Genomic DNA, 21,272 nt, shown 5'->3' with positions numbered 1-21,272 from the left:
AAGCAATGGAGCTATACATACCTGAAGAATGCGGAATTATTGTTCCGAATTATTTTACCAATTTCCATTCTGTTGTTTTAACGCAGGTTGGGATAAATTAATGTCATAATGTGAATTTATTTATTTATTTGTACACGCTCAATTAGGGCTTTTACATATGATACAATTAAAAATACATTTGATTTAATCAGAGAGTAAAAGAGATATAACAATTAAAATATGTACTAAGTATAAAAATATTAACTTAACAGCACATTCCTATTAGTTTAGATACATTGAAAATTTATAAACATTACAAAGCCATCAAGATAGACATACAGATTTAATAACAATATTTGTATAGGCTGATAGACATTCAGTACCGTTGGTGTTCATGTGGTATTTAATCCCTGCACTGTGCATTCGGTTCATTACTGAATTTATTTCTGCTTTGGTACCTGCAATGTTACAATGGTAAGGTAAGGTTGACTGCCATTTCGTCGGAAATGAAAAAAATGGGCTCTATTTTCACGGTTTCAAGTTTATTTGAAGGTTTGCACGATACGTTCAGATAAACACTTACTTGTTCGCGCTCATAGTGCAGGACGACGAGGAAATTCATGCTGCGTTGAAACTTAATAATAAATAAATGTCAAAGCACAACTTTTGAAGCCATTTGAAAAAAATATGGCACATTCACATTATGACATTTTAAAACCTTATCCCCACCTAGTATTATCATTTATTTTGCTCGTGAGATGGTACGATCGCATTCAATCACAATTTTTCTGATATTTTTTCGTTCCGAAAGACATTTTTTTTACCATGTTTTTCTTTTTCTTTTCGTGTTATTAGTTAACAATGCCACTAGAGCCTCCGCATTTTTTTATAAAATAGGAGGCGTGGTGGGTGTTTTTCCCAAAGTAGTAACTGACAAAATTGAACCAACTATCACGTCATCTGTACGCAAAACTCAACGGTCGACACACAACTAAACTAACCAAATCGTATTAGGTTTTGGGGTGTGTTTGAGTCAACTCAATTTACTGATCTATCTTACTGTATTACTGGCATGTCACTTTGGAATCGAAAGTTTTTGAGTACGGTAAAGGACAGGTTAAAAAAATAAAGTTATTTTGTATTTTTGCTTTTTGTAATATTTTTGACAGGATCTCTCTCAAGATAGGAAGGACTAAAAGGAAAAAGTAATATGTTGCAGAGAGTGTAATTTGAGCGTAATAAACATGAGTTGAAAATAACAAGTGACATTATTATATTGATGAAAAAACATGATTTATAATCCTACCTTTCCGAAGCTTCCCTTCCCAATGGCTCGGAGAATGTGGAAATGGTCGAAGTTTACTGTAAAAAAGAGAAAACGAATTATTTTTCATTAAATAGGTTTATTTTTGGGGTATTACGCCCTTCCCTACCTGCACTACCACTTTATTTTGCCAACTTTTCGGACAGCACTACAGTATCTATTATCAGGGCAGATCGTCGCCTTAGTGCTTAATTGTTCAACAGACCAATTCGCGTTTTTGTCAGGAAAGGAGGTTTTCTTTATTTCAATGAAAAATATGATAAGTTTTTAATATGAAGCTATTTTCGTACAGGAAAAGGTTACATTAGTAAGGAATTCTTAGTACAATGACTAATTATCATTTTCGGACTTTATTTTTACTTCTTAAATGGACATTGAAGAATTTTCTACTTGGTCAATTTAGCACTAAGGCGACGAAATGTTTTTTGAAATTTTATTTTACAGATTCTTTCAATCCTCAAACTAGCTAGGGCTTATAACAATACCCTTTCGTGTTTCTAACCAACTAGTACTGCGGCTCATTTGGCCTTATTACTGTTACCATCTGAAGGTTGTATTTACTTGGCTGATTTTACGTTACATTAATGGATACCGTATTGCCAACTTCAATCTTCTAAAAGCTGGTAATATATCAACATTTTAAGACGGCATTATGAGCCACGTTTTGTTGTAGCCGTCAATTCTCGGATACCAAGAACTATTGAGCTTAGCTAAGTCGTCTTTATTGACATTTTTGGAATTTTCCGTAATAAGGCGTGTTCTGTGTATTTGAAGTTTTCGAAGAATTTCATGAAACAATCGATGCTAATGGTCGGTTTCAATTAATATTCGGCAATTGCTGATTTGTCAGGGTGGACGAGTTTACATGCTCGAAAGTGTTCTGATATTCTTTTGGAAATCATATATTCTATTTGGCACATATAAACATGGTCACATCCGGTGTTGGGTGTTGTGTTGTCTGATTTAATATTTCACTTCATGTTTTCTTATTTGTCAGTTCAAAATTAACTTCATTTTTTCTAATCTCGATTTACATTAAATTTGCGCCTGTGTGTCACCTCTCATTTCATCTTTTCTATTTTATTGTCAGTTTATGCTACGCTTTGTCTATGGGTTTTATGTCAAAACAACGGGATTGGTTTAAATATGCAAATTACTGTCTTATTATTGTCTTACTATTCACAAAATTCGCTTTTCATTCGACACCTTAAAGCTTCTGAGCTAAGAACTTAAATCAACTCAATATGACATCTGAATTTAAAACGGAATAAAATCAATCCATTATAAACAAAATTGTTTTTAATAAGATCAATCTCAATTCGACCATCTATCTGTGTGCGTATCGAAGGAAATATAAAACGAAGGACTTCAAGAAAGCAGCTCGCCTTACAAAAGACAGCACAATTCCTGGAGACAAACGCAGGGACCGTCCAGCTCAGTTTATAAACTCCATCTGTTTCAAGAACATACATGACTTTTGCAGGCCTCAGTTAGTCTTTTATTTTTGTTGTGGTACCGAAGACAGTCTTGATGCTTTCTTTTTTCAGTATTTTGGCAATTCTGTCCGCCACATTGTAAATATAAGGCAAGAAAGCGCATCCTTTTTACTCCTGTTCAATTTTGTCTTTGTTTGGGGTATATTTCACTCTTATAAATTGCCTTATCTTTTTTTGCGGTATCCGTTCAGCTCTGATGAATCGGTTAGCTTTATGATTTCCGACCTTATATTTGGTTCCTCATATATTTGGGTTGCTCGGGTCACTAATACATTTATGGATAAGTCCTCATTTCTGCGCTGAGTGGTGATGGTTATGATGGTATTTTTCATTAGTTCATAAATACGGAGGTTGAATAAATATGCCTGTTAGTTTTATATAAAGTCTGTGTATCCCTCATGAAACATTTATGTTTCTCTGTAGAATTTTCATTTTAATTAATATGAATACCGTACTAGTAGTGAAATTAATTTGTGGAGTTTTGTGAAGCAAAAAGAAACAGGACATGCGCATGTATGTACATATAGATTCAAATCTAGTAGCTATCAAGATCAAGCGTTAATTCTGAAATTGAAAAGATTTACATTCCGAACGAGGTACGCATGAAGTAAAATATTATATACCTTCGTAAAACATAATATAAACACATGAGAGAAAAATGAGTACTGCTAATTGATTTAGGACGGGTTGTTTCGGAGAATTTGAACAATTCATCAAATTTCAACATTCATTTTCGGGTTCTGTGAAAGACTTATTCAAGTTCTGTTTTTATATCATTGTAGGTTAGTTGCTTGACAAAACTGAAATAAAAACAGAACTTGAAAAAATCTTTCACAGAACTTTAAAATGAACGTTGAAATTTGATGAATTGTTCAGATTGTCCGAAACAAACCGTCCTTAGAATTTCAATAAATTGTTCAAAGTTATTGGTAATTCACTTATATTGCCTTGAAAATATACCATAACAAAATGCGAAAATATTCGAATTTTCTAGAAAACGTGTTCCTTCATCGCGGTAGGTATATATTCGGAATTTACTGAAATTTTATCAGGAAACCTTTTTATCCATTCGTTAAGGCTTGAAATTCCGTTTTTAAACGCATTACCAATATTTTGAAAATATTTTTAATAAGTTAGCAATATTCATTTTTCCCTGTGCGTAATTATTTTTTTCAGTTTTCTGAGTTTTGAACTCCAACCTCTGAAATATGTATTTATTTTAACGCCATAAAATGGTTTTTACAATAGAGTGATTACAGAACAAGTAATGTGTATATACAGTTGTTAAAAGAAGTGCAGTTAAACAAAACATAATTTAAAAAAAATATCTACTCGTGTAGTAATAGTTGAATGAATACTAGGTTTGTATAAGACCTGACATAAATCAAGGTATGAGCACCCATTGTCAAGATTTTGCCGCGTGAGGTTAGTTTCGAAAGGAGAAAACTTTACTTATAAGATTCAGTAATATTTTTTATATAATCATAATGACTTTCTTAGTTCTCCTCATTAGGGGGTCCTGTACTAAAGCGGACTAGGTTTGGATCCAATACTGACTGTTTAAGTTAAGTTAAGCTCTTATGCCTTTATTAATTACATTTAATTTAACTGTACTTCTATAACTAGGCTTTTTGTCCATTTCACTATTTGCACTGCCCGTTTCCTTTATGTCTGGTAATGGTGAAATATCCACTTGAGCGATTTTTGGTACATTATTTATTTATTTATTAACGCCCTTTTTTGGGACTTTTACATGAGAACATTAAGAAATATACATTATTTATTGTACATAACTGAAATGCTTCATTAACAACATTTTATATTTGTTTAAATATAAATTGAAGATATACATTGACTTGGTATAAGTGTTTCCCTTCATTAGTATTCTGTGCAAAGAGGAATACATATGTTAGTTAGTCCCAGAATGTCTGCACTGAAATAAATCCTGACTTCAAGTATTACGTTGTGGAATCCGAAAGCTTATCAATTCTAGCAATACCAGACTATCAACTAAATCATTTAGAATTTTATATAGAAATACCAAGTCATTGAAAATTCTTCTGGTTAACAATTTGAGCATATTCATATAATTTAACAGAGTGTTGTAGTTCAACATAATTCCTGGAAAACCCATTTTTAAATTTATAAAATAAAAATTTGTTTCGTATTCTTTCAACCGCTTGTACATGTATATTATAATGTGGGTTCCAGATAGGAGAATTGTACTCAAGTTGACTTCTTACATAGGCAAAATATAACAATTTGATACACTTTATATTGTTAAAATTTCTGGTAAGCCTAGTTATAAATACCAATCCCAAATATATAATTATGCCAAGATTGCAAAAAATGTTTTGAGTGATCGCATGCTATAATGTGCATATGGGATAAGCGGTGAAATCTAGGTGAATTCATATTTTCCTTTATTGATATTTTGAGTAATTAATTACATAACATGGTAAATTTATATACTTGACACCAATCGCTTGAGCGGTTTAGTATTTTGAGTCCAGCATATATGTTACTTAAATAAATACATGAATCACTTACGTTACACCACTTTCAAAAGTGGTGTAAAAAAACAAATCATTTACATAACTTATAAAAGTGGTGTAAGCAAAGTGTTTCATTTATATGTAATCAAAGACGCCGCAAAGTAATTTTACAACTATTGAAGAAGTTATATGTAACTGTTTTGAATTTTCAAACCATTGGAATATGCATATATTACGTCAATAATTATTATTATAAGAACGTTTTTGTGAAGATAATTTAGTGAAATTTCAAATATCAATACTCATTTTAAAAGCGTTCAATTTGAGGAACCAAATCTGTCAGAATAAATAGGGCTAGTTAAATCGATTCACAGAAGAAATCATCTTCATGAAAAGGCAAAAATATATCCTGAGAATTTGGTATTACAATGTTATTATAAAAAATATAGGAATTTGTGTAAGAAATTAATTACATCGGCGAAAGAAAATTATTATAAAAAACTCATTTACGAAAACAACTGCAATCCAAAACGTTTTTGGGATACCTTTCGCAACATAACCAAATCCAAAATCAATAAATCTTCTGAAATAAAATCGCTATACATTAACACATCAAACTCTGAAGTCCCCAAAGATATGGCAAACTTTGCAAATAGTTACTTTTCATCTGTGGGTGACACACTTGCGAAAAAAATTCTCGATAAGTGTAAGAAATCAGAAACCGCTCTCGCCAATTTAACTATCCCTAGGATCGGTCACAAAATAGACTCAATCACAACTTCAACTTACGAAGTCATGAAGATAATTGACGACCTTAAATCATCAAAAGCATGTGGTCCCGATAAGATTTCATCAAATCTTCTAAAAATCATTAAAGTATACATAGCCATACCGATTGCGTTCATTGCGAATCTAAGCTTTAATTCAGGGAAATTCCCTAACCATTTAAAACAGTCAATCGTCATTTTACTACATAAAAGTGGGGACAAATCACTGATACATAATTACCGGCCTGTTTCCTTGCTCAACTCTGTCTCTAAAATTATGGAGAAAATTGTAAAGAACCGTCTCATCCTTTATCTCGAAAATAACAACATCCTTTCTAGTAGACAATTCGGCTTTCGCAAAGGTTTAAGCACTGAAAACGCCATCGCTAATTTGACAAAAATCATCTCTAACAATCTAGATAAAGGTAGTAAATGCATTGCACTTTTTTTAGATCTAGCTAAAGCGTTCGACACTATCTCGCACAAAATTCTGCTGAATAAACTACAGCGAATTGGGATACAGGGTCAAATTTTCAAGTGGTTTGTTAGTTACCTAGAAAACAGGAGCCAAAGAGTGGATATTAACGGTACTCTAAGTGATCCAGCCAATATTAAATATGGCGTACCGCAAGGAAGTACACTAGGTCCCATATTGTTTAATGTTTATATAAATGACTTATGTAATACTTCATTTGCAGACCACATTATTACATTTGCTGACGATACAGTACTTTTATTCGAAGGCAAAACCTGGAATGAGTCTTGCATTAAAGCTGAATTTGGCATAAACAAAGTTAAACAGTGGCTAGATAGTAATCTCCTCACTCTAAACTCGGATAAAACGAAATTCATCTGCTTCAGTTCAACTCAAGCGGGTCAACCACAAGAAATTATTAACATTAGAATACACCATTGTTACGACACTATTACATGTAAATGCAATACCTTAGAATGTGTGGACAATATAAGATACCTAGGAATTATCATTGATAAATTTCTGAGATGGGACAAACACATAGCCTTTACTTCCACAAAGGTCAGGAAACTTACACATCTGTTTATAGCAATAAGAAATATTCTATGTCTAAATGATTTGAAACGAATTTACTTTGCAATGTGCAATTCCATACTAGACTATGCTTCCTTAGGTTGGGGAGGTTGTGCCAAAACCATACTCGATCCCTTAGCTAAATCCCAAAAATCGCTTATAAGAGTCATACTGAAAAAACCTTTCAGGTACCCCAGCGATTCATTGTTCGCAGAGTTTCGTGTTCTTTATGTAAGACAATTATACATGAGGAAAATCATTTTACATACTCAAAAACAGAGGCACTACTTAGCTTCCGTAAACCACTGTCATAATACAAGACATGCAAAAAAAAACCCAACAGTTCCGCCCACCACTTCCTCATCTTTAGCACAGAGACAATTCTCATACTTAGGCCCTAAACTGCTCAATCTCATACCTGATGCATGGAAGGCAAAGAGTACTAATATTCTGCGTATGCAGGTAAACAATTGGCTTCTGGTCTTGGGGAGAGTTGAATGCGAGAATATGCTAAAAAACAGTAATTAAATTGTAAATTTTGTTTTTCTTTACATTCTTCTTTACATTTTAACTTATATTGGTATTATATTAGCATTACAGGAACTGTATTTTTACATAAAGAAAGTTCGAAAATTGTTCAATTCTTCGTGATATTTTTCCTTAAAGGAAAAGTTCCTTCTTTACTTTCATTTTTAATTTTTTGTTATTTTTCATTTCCTTGTTTTATATATTAATATTTCTTTAGTTTAATATATCAGCTAAACAATAGTAAAAAAAAAAAAATGAATATACATTTGTATTACCTTACCAACAGAATTTCTTCAATTCAGTTTCATTTTCTTGTTTTTATCTATTAATTCAGCTTATGTTATGTTAATTCAGTTATTATGTCAACTAAATAATAGTAAAATATGTCGTGATATAACTGGAAGTATTCTAGAGTATGAATATACATATGTATTTTTTTTTTTTTTAACAACAGAATAGTCAACACTATAATGTACCATATATTACATGTAAAAACTTTATCATACTGGAATGTCCTAAAACGGGCAATCGCCTAGTTGGACATTTTAAGTTCATTAATTGTATTATGTAATATTTACAAACAAACAATAAATAAATAAATAAATAAAAAATAAATAAATAAAATAAATGATTAATTAATTTTTCCTGTGGAAAATAATGTATCGGTCGGGATTGTTCAATATGCTTGTTTGAGGAACTCGAGTTAAAGGTGAAATTTGGAAAATTCTGTTCCTTAAAATTCCACAGCGCAAAGTATGCAAAAGGTAAATATAACAGAATACTCGATTCTACAAGGCAAAGTATGCAGAAGGTAAATACAACAGAACATTCGATTCAACGGGACAAAGTATGCGGAAGGTAAAAACAATATAACATTCGATTCCACATTGCAAAATATGCAGAAGGTAAATACTGCAGAACACTCGATTCCACAGGGCAAGGTATGTAGAAGGTAAATACAACAGAAAACTCGATTACATAGGGAGAGGTATGCAAATTCGATATGATGTAGTTTTTTTAATAGTAACAATTTGTTATAGAGTAGCCACTGGTAGCAAAAGTTGCGGACGCCCGAGGAAGACTTAACTCATCATTCTGCACTGGAATAAGATACGTAGTCGATTTAAAATCGTTATTTATTTATTTATTGACGCCCTATTGGGCTTTTAAGTACATAAAAATTACAAATTTCATTTTTAGCAACAGTATAAAACAAACAATACAAAATCGAAATAAAATATAATGATTTCTCATACATTATTTACATTTAAAAAGTGGTGGACTAATTTGGCTTCAAATGTATTGAAGTTTAAATTAGCTAATTATTTAATTTTAAATTATGTCAGCGACATCACTAAGTTCATTGCCCAACCTATGTATTCTTTCTAACACAGAATTCGTAGCGAAGTTATTGTTGTAGAATAAAATATTCCGTCTAGTATATTTTGGAGGTATATGTAAAGATAGCAAGTTTATAGTGTCAGGGCAGTCTAACCTTGAATGAACAATTTTATATAATAAAAGGAGATCAAATATTTTTCGCCTTTCAGATAATTTCGATAAGTTAAGTTTACTGCGTAAATTGACATAATTGATTTCAATAATAGGAATACCAATTTTGAAATTAATAAAACGAATTTTTTTGAATTTTTTCAATTTGTAAACAATGAGAGTTGAAATGAGGACACCAAATGGTTGCATTGTATTCAACCTGACTTCTAACCAGAGACGTGTATAGTAATTTTATAGTTTTTATGTTATTAAAGTCTTTAGCGATTCTGAGAATAAATCCAAGCATTTGTAATCCCTTACTGGTAATGCTATTAATGTGATTCAAGAAGCGTAATTTGGAGTCAAAGATAACTCCAAGGTCATTGAATTCAAAAACTCTTTTCAGATTGGCATTGTTAATTGAGTAGTCGAATAATAAAGGGGTTTTAGATCTATGGAAACTGATCGTTTGGCATTTGTTGATATTAAGATGTAATTTGTTTACGATGCACCATTCATAAAGTTTATTTAAGTTCATTTGTAGAGTTAAACAATTAGAAGAATTACCGATAGGTTTAAACATCTTTAGATCGTCGGCGAATAGAAGAAAGTGAATATTATCGAAATATATCTTATAATGTAGTTTTTTAATGCTTACAATATGGTACACTTTTGGGCACTCACCAAACGCCATAGAGAAAAAGTGGGACGCTGCCAGAGAGCCATGGAGAGAAGTTTGACAGGAATAAGAAAACAGGACAGAGTGAGATGTAGCAAAATAAGGGAGATAACTAATGTTGCCGATATAGTTACCCGAATAGACCAACAAAAATGGAGATGGACAGGTCATATGATCCGAGACCCACAAGAGAAATGGTGTAAAAATGTCACTGACTGGTATCCCAGAGATGGCAAGAGAAGTAGAGGACGTCAACACATGAGATGGGAAGACGACCTAAAACTCACGGCTGGACATCAATGGAGAAGAGTAGCGCGTGACAGGTCCCAATGGAAATTGTTAGAGGAGGCCTATGCCAAGAGGCAAACTGAGCTTCGGGATATATTATAACAAACAAAATATTTCTAATATTAATGTACCTAACAGAAGTTCAGAATAAAAGGCTTATTATTATTATATATGGTACACGTAAGTTATTGTTTGACTCCAGACTAATGGAGTATACTAAAATTTTAAAGTAGATATATTACAAAATTCTTATTACAAACTCCAGCATTTTTATTGATTGGTTCCCTGACCTCCGTATTCATAGTCTAGAACCTTACCCCTCGATCATGGAGGACGTTGATTGAACCTAGATTTCGTAATACTTTTACAAGAATTTGTTTGTTAATGCAGAGAGCCGTTAGACCATGACAACAAGAACAATTTTTTTTAATTTTTTTTTTTTATAGTGAATACCTCACAAGAGTCCCAACTGCTCCCGTCTGGAGCCAGTGAGACTATGGCATCCCCAATTGGGGGATGTTGTGAGGCTGAAGGTAAGTGGGGAAGGGAAAGAGGAAGGTGGGGAAGTACCTGGCTATTCAGATCTAGTCACTAAACACGGCTAAAGCCATTTGGAGCAACGTTTCAATTCTGAATGGTGGTCTTACACCAGGGCGATACTGGTAGTATCTTCCACTCTGGAACGTGCCGCAAATATACTATATATTATTTTAATTAATTAATTGTGAAATAACACAAATTAATCAAATAAAATTTATTTGCGCACGCCGGGTTCGAACCCGCGACCTTCGGAATGGCAGTCCAATGCGTTACCACTGGACTATGCCGGCCGTCAAATTATTTTGATTACTTAATAATACTGTAATAATATTAATATGCACAAAAATTTGCATTTTATGATGAAAGACTATCCTCAAATAATTTATTTCATAGAATGAAATGAGTTGAGAATCATTAAGTTAGTATTGATATATGATCGTGGTTTTGGTTTAATAAAATCTAATAGTTTTACATTTACTTAATTTGATTTAAGTAAATTGGGCTGCAAATTGATATTTTCTTTTAAAAATTATGTAATATATAAAACACACAGATATAGCCCTCCTCCGTTTAGTTACTGTAGAAAATCTCCCAACAAATCCTTAATTCTATAAGTCGAACGCGTTTAGTTCAGTAAATCCTGCTTGTAAAGCGCTCGTGGGCTCCTCAAGGGGCTTAAGAATAAAAGCCTAAAGCTTCAATTACATGGAACGCCAGGAAGAAAAGTAGGTTTCACGTATATGTTCGTTTAATGTCCCTTCCATCGTTAAATGTAAGATTGTTATATAACTTGCTATACAAATTAGTTAGAGGAAAGGTAATGTATTATGAAAATCTTTTCAAACTCTTATTCGATTAATATATATTTTTATTAATAACTTATATGTATTTGTTGAAATAGGTGGTGGGAGCAGTCTAAAATGAAGTGCTGATATCAACTCTGATGTAACTGGCAGAGAAAGGATAAAAGAGGACTGAATGCAGCAGAAATGTAAGGTAAAATCATTTTTATAATCGGGAACGAGTGCAAGGATGATGAGAGCATGATACTGCAAAAATTATATATACATAAAGGTACGATTAGATGATTTGGGCTTGTAGAGTGAATAAATGATAATATGAGTGTTATGAGAATATTTGATGCAAATGTGTATGATAAAAAATGTCCGGGAGGCCCAGGGAAGACTGACTATTGATGGCCTCCGTGATCGAGGAGTTAGGTTCTCGATTAGCATTCATAGGGACGCTGGTGCAAATACCAGCTTGCGCAAATTAATTATATTTGTTGAATTATATTTTATTAATTAAAAATAATTTATAGTATATTTCCGGCAAGTTCCAGAGTGGAAGATACTCTCAGTATCGCCCTGATGTAAGACCACCATACAGAATTGAAAACAATTGGGGATGCCATAGTATCAAGGCTCCAGACGGTTGGAAGCAGTTGGGACTATTTACAGCGGTATTCACTTACAAGTAAAAATCAACCAAAGTGAACCAAATACTTGAGTCGGGTCAGAATTATCAGAATCAGGGATTAGTTATATTAAATACCATTTTCATGATTTTAATGTTAGAAGTTCAAGTAAATACGGGAAAGAATAATGGTGTGGCAACAATACGAATATTTAATGGTGGGAGTCAATAAAAGGTCAACGCACTAATAAGGACCTTTTTACATTGTTTTACGTGTATTGTGGTAAATACGTATCATATCATTGTTGTGAGAAACGATGCAACGCAAAACTACTACAAAACTACTCTACTTACACGTCCAAATTTGGAATTAAGTCCTTACAATACATTGCACATAAACAATATAACGCATTACCTAGTATTGAAGACAATATTAGTGATTTTTTAAACGCAAATCTGAAACAGAAAAATCAGAAAAGGAAACGGTCACATCTGGGACTCGAAACCAAGACCCTTGTCTTTCCGGGACAATGCTCTACCAACTGCGCTAATGGGACCCTATCCTCATCGGTCACTTTTAACTGTATCATACTTCGAATAAGAACTACCAACGTTGTCTTCATTTTTTCACCGCACATTTTTATTGGCAACTATCTTTATGTATGATCGCAAGATTCAACCCGAACTAAATGCAATCCTAGACAGCGTCTTATAGATAAACCTATCTTATTGTTTTTATTTTTGATGTGCGACATCTATTGACTTTTTTTGCAAAAAAAGTCAATAGATGTCGCACATCAAAAATAAAAACAATAAGATAGGTTTATCTATAAGACGCTGTCTAGGATTGCATTTAGTTCGGGTTGAATCTTGCGATCATACATAAAGATAGTTGCCAATAAAAATGTGCGGTGAAAAAATGAAGACAACGTTGGTAGTTCTTATTCGAAGTATGATACAGTTAAAAGTGACCGATGAGGATAGGGTCCCATTAGCGCAGTTGGTAGAGCATTGTCCCGGAAAGACAAGGGTCCTGGGTTCGAGTCCCAGATGTGACCGTTTCCTTTTCTGATTTTTCTGTTTCAGATTTGCGTTTAAAAAATCACTAATATTGTCTTCAATATTTAAATATTATAATTTGAGGTTTTACTCAATAAGTTATTCCGAAAAATAATCATTACCTAGTAATTTAAAACTTCCGGCAACGAACAAAAAAACATTGACAAAAGCTCTTAAAAGCTATTTCCTTAGCAGTTTCATAAATGACTAACACAATCTTTCTCTGGAACTCCATAATAACATCTGCGTTTATTTATTTTAATGTATTTTATTTATTTGTCTTGTCCTTTCTAATGTTGTCTTTCTAAAATGAGTTTTATAAACTCATTGGGAATAATACATTATTACTTTGTTATCATTTTGTAATGTATTATCTTGTAATAAAAAAAAATAATAATTACACTAGAAGACAGTAAACTTTACAGAAATGGGCAGTAACAAAAATTTACCAGATGGTTCTAGAAATAAAGTGTAAGACCAATTATTATTTGACCAATATACGGTCTGTTGTTTTAACGCAGGTAAGGCAACAGTAATTTCGTAATGTGAATTAGCTGTCATTTTGTTAGAAATGACAAAAATGTGATCTGTTTTTGTGGAAATTTTATGAGAAGTTTTGCACGAGATTCTTAACCCAACGCTTTAAGGCGAAGTGTTTTGGGCGCCATCGTGGCAGCCGGCAGCGTTTTACAATCGCTCCTCGTTTATTTTTAAAATATTGAGAAATTCTCATTTTTTTCAGTGTAAATATATCATTAAATAATCATTATAATTTTTAGGTTAAGTGAATAAGCTCGAAATAATTTTAAAGTTACCAGTGTGGACGTAATTCGGAATTTCAGAATAATGTTTGTACGATTTAAAAATCAATCTAACAGTGTTTCTAAATACAGTGCCATAGACCAAATAATTTGTGCCCTGACCATTGACCATTGACCACATGTTTTGTCCCTTCGGGTGCCGGGTCTCACTAACACCTTGTTTTGTTTTTTTTGTGTTACTGAAAATATGTACCCGATAATATAAATGTGCAAGCCGGTTAGTTTATGGCATCAGTATGGTGATTGTGTACGATAGAGAAGAACTAATTGGTTTAAAAAACACTCGTGTGGCATTAAAACCTTTAGCGGCTGCAAAAATTAACTTTTACAATCTAAATCGCAACCCTGCTAAGAAAATAAGATTTAGAGGTTGTCGGGGAGGACGAAATCGCAAAAATAAATCAATAAAAATTAGTGCAGTAACCCACAATCCTGAACATGAGAAGACAGATGAAATAAAAACTTCATTAAGAGGCGTATACATTCAGCGCCATGCAAATTTACAAACCCGGCGACTCGCAGTGGCAAATTGGAATGCACGCTCAGTGAACAACAAGGTGGATGACGTTCACGATATTATTAGCCAGAAGAAACTGAACATCCTATCGATTACTGAGACGTGGCATGAAAACTATGACTCCACCTCCATAAAAAAGTTGCGAGCTCTTGGCTATACGGTCGTAGAACAGGCAAGACGAAAATCGCCGGACGACCCCAGAAACAATAACATCTCATTCGTGAATCATGGAGGGGTGGCAATCATCGGTCGTCAAGGACTGCGTATATCCAAAATCAATATCGGAGATTACCAAACTTTTGAATCTCTGGGATGTTGTATTTCTTCAATGGGGGCGTCTTTCACACTAATCACTATCTACCGACCGGGGTCGAGGATCATCACTGCGGATTTTTATAACGAATTTGCGCAACTTTTAGGGCGGGTTAATGCCCTACCTGGTGCCCTCATTATAACTGGGGACTTTAATATCAGAATAGATAGAAAAACTGACATTAACACAACAAAATTTTTTGATGTCTTAGAGTGCTACGGATGTAGGCAATGGGTAGATATTCCGACTCATGACGCAGGCGGAATACTTGATATTTTTGTATCTAGGAATACTGACCCACCGCTAATAACCGAAGTAATAGACGTGGGTCTCTCAGATCACAGGCTTGTGCGTACCGAGGTAGACTTTAATCCTTCCAAACCTGTCTACAAAACGAAGACGACCAGAGCGTGGCGAAAGTTTGACTTTGCCCTCTTTGAGGAAGAACTGAAGACTTCCATCCTTGCAAAATACGACATAAATAGTAATGTAAATTCGACATCTGGCCTAGTAGAAGTCTATAATGATATTTTAACTACACTAATAAACAAACATGCCCCCTTTTCGACCAAAACCTGTGCTGTCCGCAAGTCTGATTCCTGGTTTGACGCAGAATGCCGGGAAAAGAAGAGGGCTATGCGCCGACTTGAGAGGACATACAGGAGCGGAAAACTAGCCAGCCAAAGGGAAGCGTGGGTTAGTGTGCAAACTGAATATAGGGAAACAATTCGGAGAAAAAGAGCCGATTACTGGATTACGAAGATTGAGAGTGAAGATTCGGACCCCCAGCGACTTTGGAATTCGCTTAAAACTGTCAGAGGTGAGTCTGAAAACTCAACCACGGCAGCGCTCAGTCCGAAAGATTTTTCCGACTTTTTCCAAGAAAAAATCGACAATATTCGGGCCACAACAGCATCTGCACCTCCACCTACGTTCACAACCTACAACGGCGAATCCTTTACTAAGTTCACACACACTACATCGGAAGAAGTCACCAAAATTGTGTCCAGTTCACTAAACAAACAATGTGCTTTAGACCCAATCCCAACGTGGCTTCTGAAAAAGTGTCTGAAACATATAGTACCATTCCTAGTTTACTTATATAACAAAACTTTTGACTTAGGCGAGGTACCACAACTGCTTAAGAAGGCCCTTGTCTCACCAATTCTAAAGAAACCCCAACTAGATTCTGAGGATTTAAGTAATTATCGTCCTGTGTCAAATCTACCGTTCATCTCAAAAATCCTAGAAAAAATTGTGATCAGGCAGATAACCGCCCATCTGGCGAAAAATGAACTGCTGTCAAAGTACCAATCAGCTTATAGGAGGTACCATTCTACAGAGACTGGATTACTGCGCGTGTTGTCAGATTTGATGCTTGCAAATGAGTCAGGTAAGCTAGCTTTGCTATCACTATTAGATCTGAGTGCAGCATTTGACACCATCGACCACAATTTCTTGATCGACAGACTGGAAAAAACTTTTGGACTGGGTGGTGAAATTATTAAGTGGATAAAATCATACCTCTGTGGCCGAACCCAATCTGTACAAGCGGGCGTTAAAAACTCTCCCTACGTGACCCTGACTTCTGGAGTCCCCCAGGGTTCAGTCTTGGGGCCCCTACTTTTCATTCTGTTTATCAACGATGTTGCCAAAATTATAGATTCATTCGGACTTCTTTCCCATTGCTATGCTGACGATCAGCAAATCTATTTCTACTGTGCACCGAATGAGAAAGACAAATTAAAAGATATTACTGTTAAATGCATTGGTGCCATAACAGAGTGGATGTCTTCGAACAAACTTAGACTAAATCCATCCAAAACAGAATTTCTCTGGACAGCAACAAAAAAGCGCCAGTCAATGTTAGACAAAACTCCTCTCATTACTTCTGGCTGCAACATCATCCTTAAAAATGGCATTAAACTCCTAGGTGTTCATCTAGATGAAGATCTCTCACTCAAATCCCAAATTAACAAAACAGTAAGCGCAGGTTTCTTTCACCTGCGTCAAATCAAATCTATAAAAAGAAATATTCCGGCTAGCGCCACAAAGATGTTAGTAAACTCCTATGTTGTATCACGACTCGACTATTGCAATGGCATATACGCAAGTCTCCCTAAAATATACACTGACAGACTTCAGTCAGTTTTCAATGCTGCAGCAAGGCTGATAACTGGTGTTCCCAAATATTCCCACATCTCACAACATTTGCGGAACCTTCATTGGCTTAGGTGCCCTGAGAGAATCCAATTCAAACTCTGCTGGATGGTTTTTAAAGCCGTACATAATATGGCGCCACCCTACTTGTCGGAACTCTGCATTCCAAACGACGTTAATGTTAGGCAAGCAACGCTTCGATCAGCATCTTCAACAGCCATAGGTAGACTTTCAGTACCTATGCGCAATCACAATACCAATTTTGGAGACCGAGCTTTTGCAGTAGCAGGCCCAACAGCTTGGAACAAACTCCCTTCATATTTGCGAAAGATCGACAGCTCATCTGAGTTCAGAGCAAAACTAAAGACTCACCTTTTCAACTTGTCGTATCCAGAATGATGACCTTTTTTATTGTTTTATTCATCAGTAGTATTTCATTGCTCAGTCCAGGAGATTTTCTATTTGACTTTTTTTTTTACCGCTATTAACCGTTTATTACGCGTAAACAATTTTTAAAAAAATATTTTATAACTGACACCACACGCAGAAATCATAACAATCGGTATTTGTAAATATAAATTAAATATGTATGTTAGTCGTAAATCTCTAGTTTAAGCCGAAGTCGTAAGTCGTTTTGTAGCGGTATTGTGTAAAAATGCCCACTTGGTCATAAAAATATGTATAGCTTAAGTCATTAGTTAAAAGTCTTAGTTGTAAATCACTCGACATTAGTCTTAGTTATAAGTCTCTCTATATCTATGAAACTTAGTTATAAACCAAAAGTAACTAAGTCTAAGTGATTAATGCATAAATTAAGTTGTTAAGCGCCCTTGAGGTGATTTTCTCACGAAAACGGCGCTATATAAATAATCCAATCATTATTATTATTTATTGTTCGTGCTGTACGATGAGAAAAACGAAGACGAAATTCACGATGCATTAAAACAACAGACCTTGTATTATGGTAACATCCATATTCGAGTATTACCACCTGTGACATAATAATATGTTCGACAAATTGCTGACGCACTTACGATCGTTAAATATTTTCGTATGTACACATTTAGTGATTACAATCTCAAGGGCACCTTGTACCTAATGTCGATAATTCGGGCAATTCTGTTAAAGCACTTAGACTTCTTAATGGACGTTTTGACATGGAATAATAACTTTCTGTTGCATATTGTATGATAAAGTTGTTACACGAACGTAGTTAGGCTTAACCGATTCATGCATAAAATAGCAATCGAAGTTACTTAGCTTCTATAATCCTTCATGTCCGAAAGGTTATAGAATTCCTGCGGTAAATTTAAGGTTAAAATGATAAAAAAAATATGTTGTTACTTCAAAAATAGCACAATCATTTCCTTTCCTAAATTATTAAGGATGGAGGTAAAAAAAACTTACCATCTTTATTTCCAAACTGAAAATCTTCCCTTCCGGATTGGTTGGCTCCCATTTTGAAGGTTTTACGTGTTCATCCCTTGAGATTCATTGCCATCCCTTATTTTAAACGTGGCTACCCTAATTTTTACCTCCCATCGATCTCCATTCTCCTTTGAATATCCCCTCCTGTGAACAAAAAAAGAAAATTATTTTTTTACATTTCAAATCACTTTTCTTTCTTTGGTTTTCAATGTTTTGATATTTGAATTTCCTGCAGATTTATGAGGACTTTAAAAATAATGAAAACCACCCACTGACAATTTTGTAAAATGAAATATTCTAGTGCTAAATTGAAATTGCAAACCATAAAACGAAATGTTTTATTATTTGACGGCCTCCGTGGTCGAGGAGTAAGGCTCTCGACTAGCCTAAAAGGGCCTCTAGTGGGTTCAAATCTCGACGTGCGCAAGTAAATTTTTTTGATTACATAATGTATCATTTCAAAATTTATTTTATTTTATTTTATTTTATTTTTTTTTATTTTTATTTTTGTTTATTGCAGAAACAAACAGTACATAATTACATAGATGACAATAGTTACAAAATTATAAAAGTTAGTACAATAATTGGTACCAATGACATGTTGCTGACATATATGCATATGAGGTATATTATACATTTTACGGTTAAGTTACATTTTTAAGTTAAGTTAAATTAGTGTGCTGGGGAAGGAGAGAGGTGTGTGTGAGTGTTTGTGTGTGTGTACGTGTGCATGTGTGTCTGTGTGTGGTTGTATGTGTTATGTGGGCGAATTCAGTGTGCTAAAAAAGTTTTTCTTATATAGAGGGAGAGAATCAAAAAATATATCGGTGTTTGTGCTTGTTTGAATTGAGTTGAATGTTTGAAGGATACGAGAAATAGGTGAATTGGCTGCAGCGTTTGTATTATTACTAGTTGTGTAAAAAAGGTTGGTGTGTCGAGTTCTTTTAAATGGGGTGTTAAAATTTATTTGGGATAGAAGTTCTGAGCAGTCTATTTCGTTGTGTATTATTTTATGGAGAAATGTCATGTCAGCTACCGTTCGCCTGGATTTCAGGGATTGGAGAGTGCAGATATAATTATTGTTGTATTTATAACCTAGGTACTTAATGAATTTATTTTGTATGCGCTCTATATTATTGACATAGTAAGTGTATTTGGGATTCCAGACAGGCGATGCATATTCCAGTGTACTTCTGACTAGTGAGGAATAAAGCATTACTAGCGTACGAGGATTTTTAAATAATTTACTCAGACGCAGTACGAAACCTAACATTTTGTAAGATCTGGTAGTGATTGAAGAAATGTGCGTATTAAATATAAGTTTACTGTCTACGTAGACTCCAAGGTCTTTACATTCGCTTTTTGAGATCACGGGTTCATCTCGGAGTGAATAGGGAAAGTTAATTATATGCTTGTTTCTGGTGAAGGACATGGTGTGGCATTTCGAAACATTGAGGTCCAAATAATTAACAGTGCAATAGTTGCAGAGCCTGTCTAAGTCACTTTGTAGCTCTCTACAGTCCGATAGAGAGATGACCGTTTTATAAATTTTCATATCATCTGCAAACATTAAAAATTTTGAGTGTTGGAAACATGAGCCTATGTCGTTTAAGTATATGTTAAAGAAAAGCGGACCAAGGTGAGAACCCTGAGGAACGCCCGAGGTTGCGTTGATTATTTTGGATAAGACACCATTTATTGAGATAATTTGACTACGATTACTAATGTATGACTTAATCCATCTAAATAAGTCACCGTGTATTCCAAGACGAGTAAGTTTATTTAAAAGAATTGAGTGAATAACGCGGTCGAAGGCCTTTGAAAAATCGGTGTACATAGCATCGACCTGTACCCTTTCGTCCATATTGCTGTGCAAATAGTTGACAAATAGGACCAGGTTAGATGTAGTAGACCGGTTTTTCATGAATCCGTGTTGGTTGGGTGTAATTGCTGTAGCGATAGTCGGGTAAAGTTGGTCGTAAACGATTTTTTCAAGAATTTTACTTAAGATAGGAAGTTGAGAGATAGGTCTATAGTTTGTAACGTCATGTTTATCGCCTTTTTTATAAATGGGAGTTATTACGGCAGATTTCCACTTATGAGGAAACGTTCCATCACTTAATGATTTTTTGAAAATTGCGCTGACCGGAATAGTGATATATTTACTACAATTACGTATGAAGATACCAGGCAAACTATCTAAACCAGGTCCTTTGTTAATGTCAATGGATGAAAGATATTTGTAGGTGATGTCTTCATTGATTTTAATTGAGTTTATGGCTATATTATTTAACGGATCAGGTTCCTTGACATCAGGTGCTAGATTTGGGGTATGATCAGTGAAGACGGTAGAGAAATAGTCAGCAAACAGGTCAGTGATCTCCTTACTGTTGTGTGCGATTTTCGAGCCGTATGTTAGGTGTTCCGGCATGTAGGGAGATTTTCTTTGCGTTTTGACAAAGCTCCATATTTTTTTTGTATTATTTTGTATAGAATGTTCTAAATGTGAAATATAATTGTGGTATGTGAGAGTAGCAATTTTCTTTTGTCTTTTTCGGAGCAGTGAAAAGGTTTGGTAATCTAGTGGGTTCTTGTGGCGTTTCCAGGCTCGAAAGAATTTCAGCTTTTCTTTTGTAATGTTAATAAGAGCCGATGAGTACCACGTTGGGAAATTGGTTGGTTTCACAACTTTCTTTGGAACAAAGTCATCTATTAAGGCGTCGATGATTAGGTAAAAGCTGTTAACCGCCGTGTTAACGTCCTGTGCGTTTAAAACAGAAGACCAGTCAGTTTTTGCCAGAGCGTCATTGACTAGGTCATAGTTGACTTTATTGAATAACTTGATCGTCTGGGGTGAGGAAGTGGTTATGGGGGCGTAAATATTGAGTTCAACTATTAAGGATGTATGATGTGCGTCCTCCGG

At 34.4% G+C, this 21,272-nt stretch overlaps 1 protein-coding gene across 1 annotated transcript in view; it reads right to left on the bottom strand.

The window, feature by feature from the left end:
- LOC149411578 (serine/threonine-protein kinase 32A) overlaps positions 1-21,272 on the bottom strand; it is a 465,118-nt gene that overhangs the window by 253,613 nt on the left and 190,233 nt on the right. Inside the window, exons 3-4 of the mRNA XM_089646859.1 lie at positions 18,329-18,493; positions 1,286-1,341 (exon numbers count right to left, since the gene is read on the bottom strand). Coding sequence (XP_089502985.1) covers positions 1,286-1,341; positions 18,329-18,380 — 108 coding nt within the window. The 5' untranslated portion in view covers positions 18,381-18,493. The remainder of the gene's footprint in view (positions 1-1,285; positions 1,342-18,328; positions 18,494-21,272) is intronic.

The sequence above is a fragment of the Hesperophylax consimilis genome, chromosome 25 (genome assembly GCF_061612785.1).
Source record: "Hesperophylax consimilis isolate HC1 chromosome 25, BYU_Hcon_1.0, whole genome shotgun sequence".
Classification (NCBI taxonomy): Eukaryota; Metazoa; Arthropoda; class Insecta; order Trichoptera; family Limnephilidae; genus Hesperophylax; species Hesperophylax consimilis.
The sequence above is the reverse complement of the archived record's forward strand: the minus strand, read 5'-3'. Positions and strand labels throughout refer to the sequence as shown.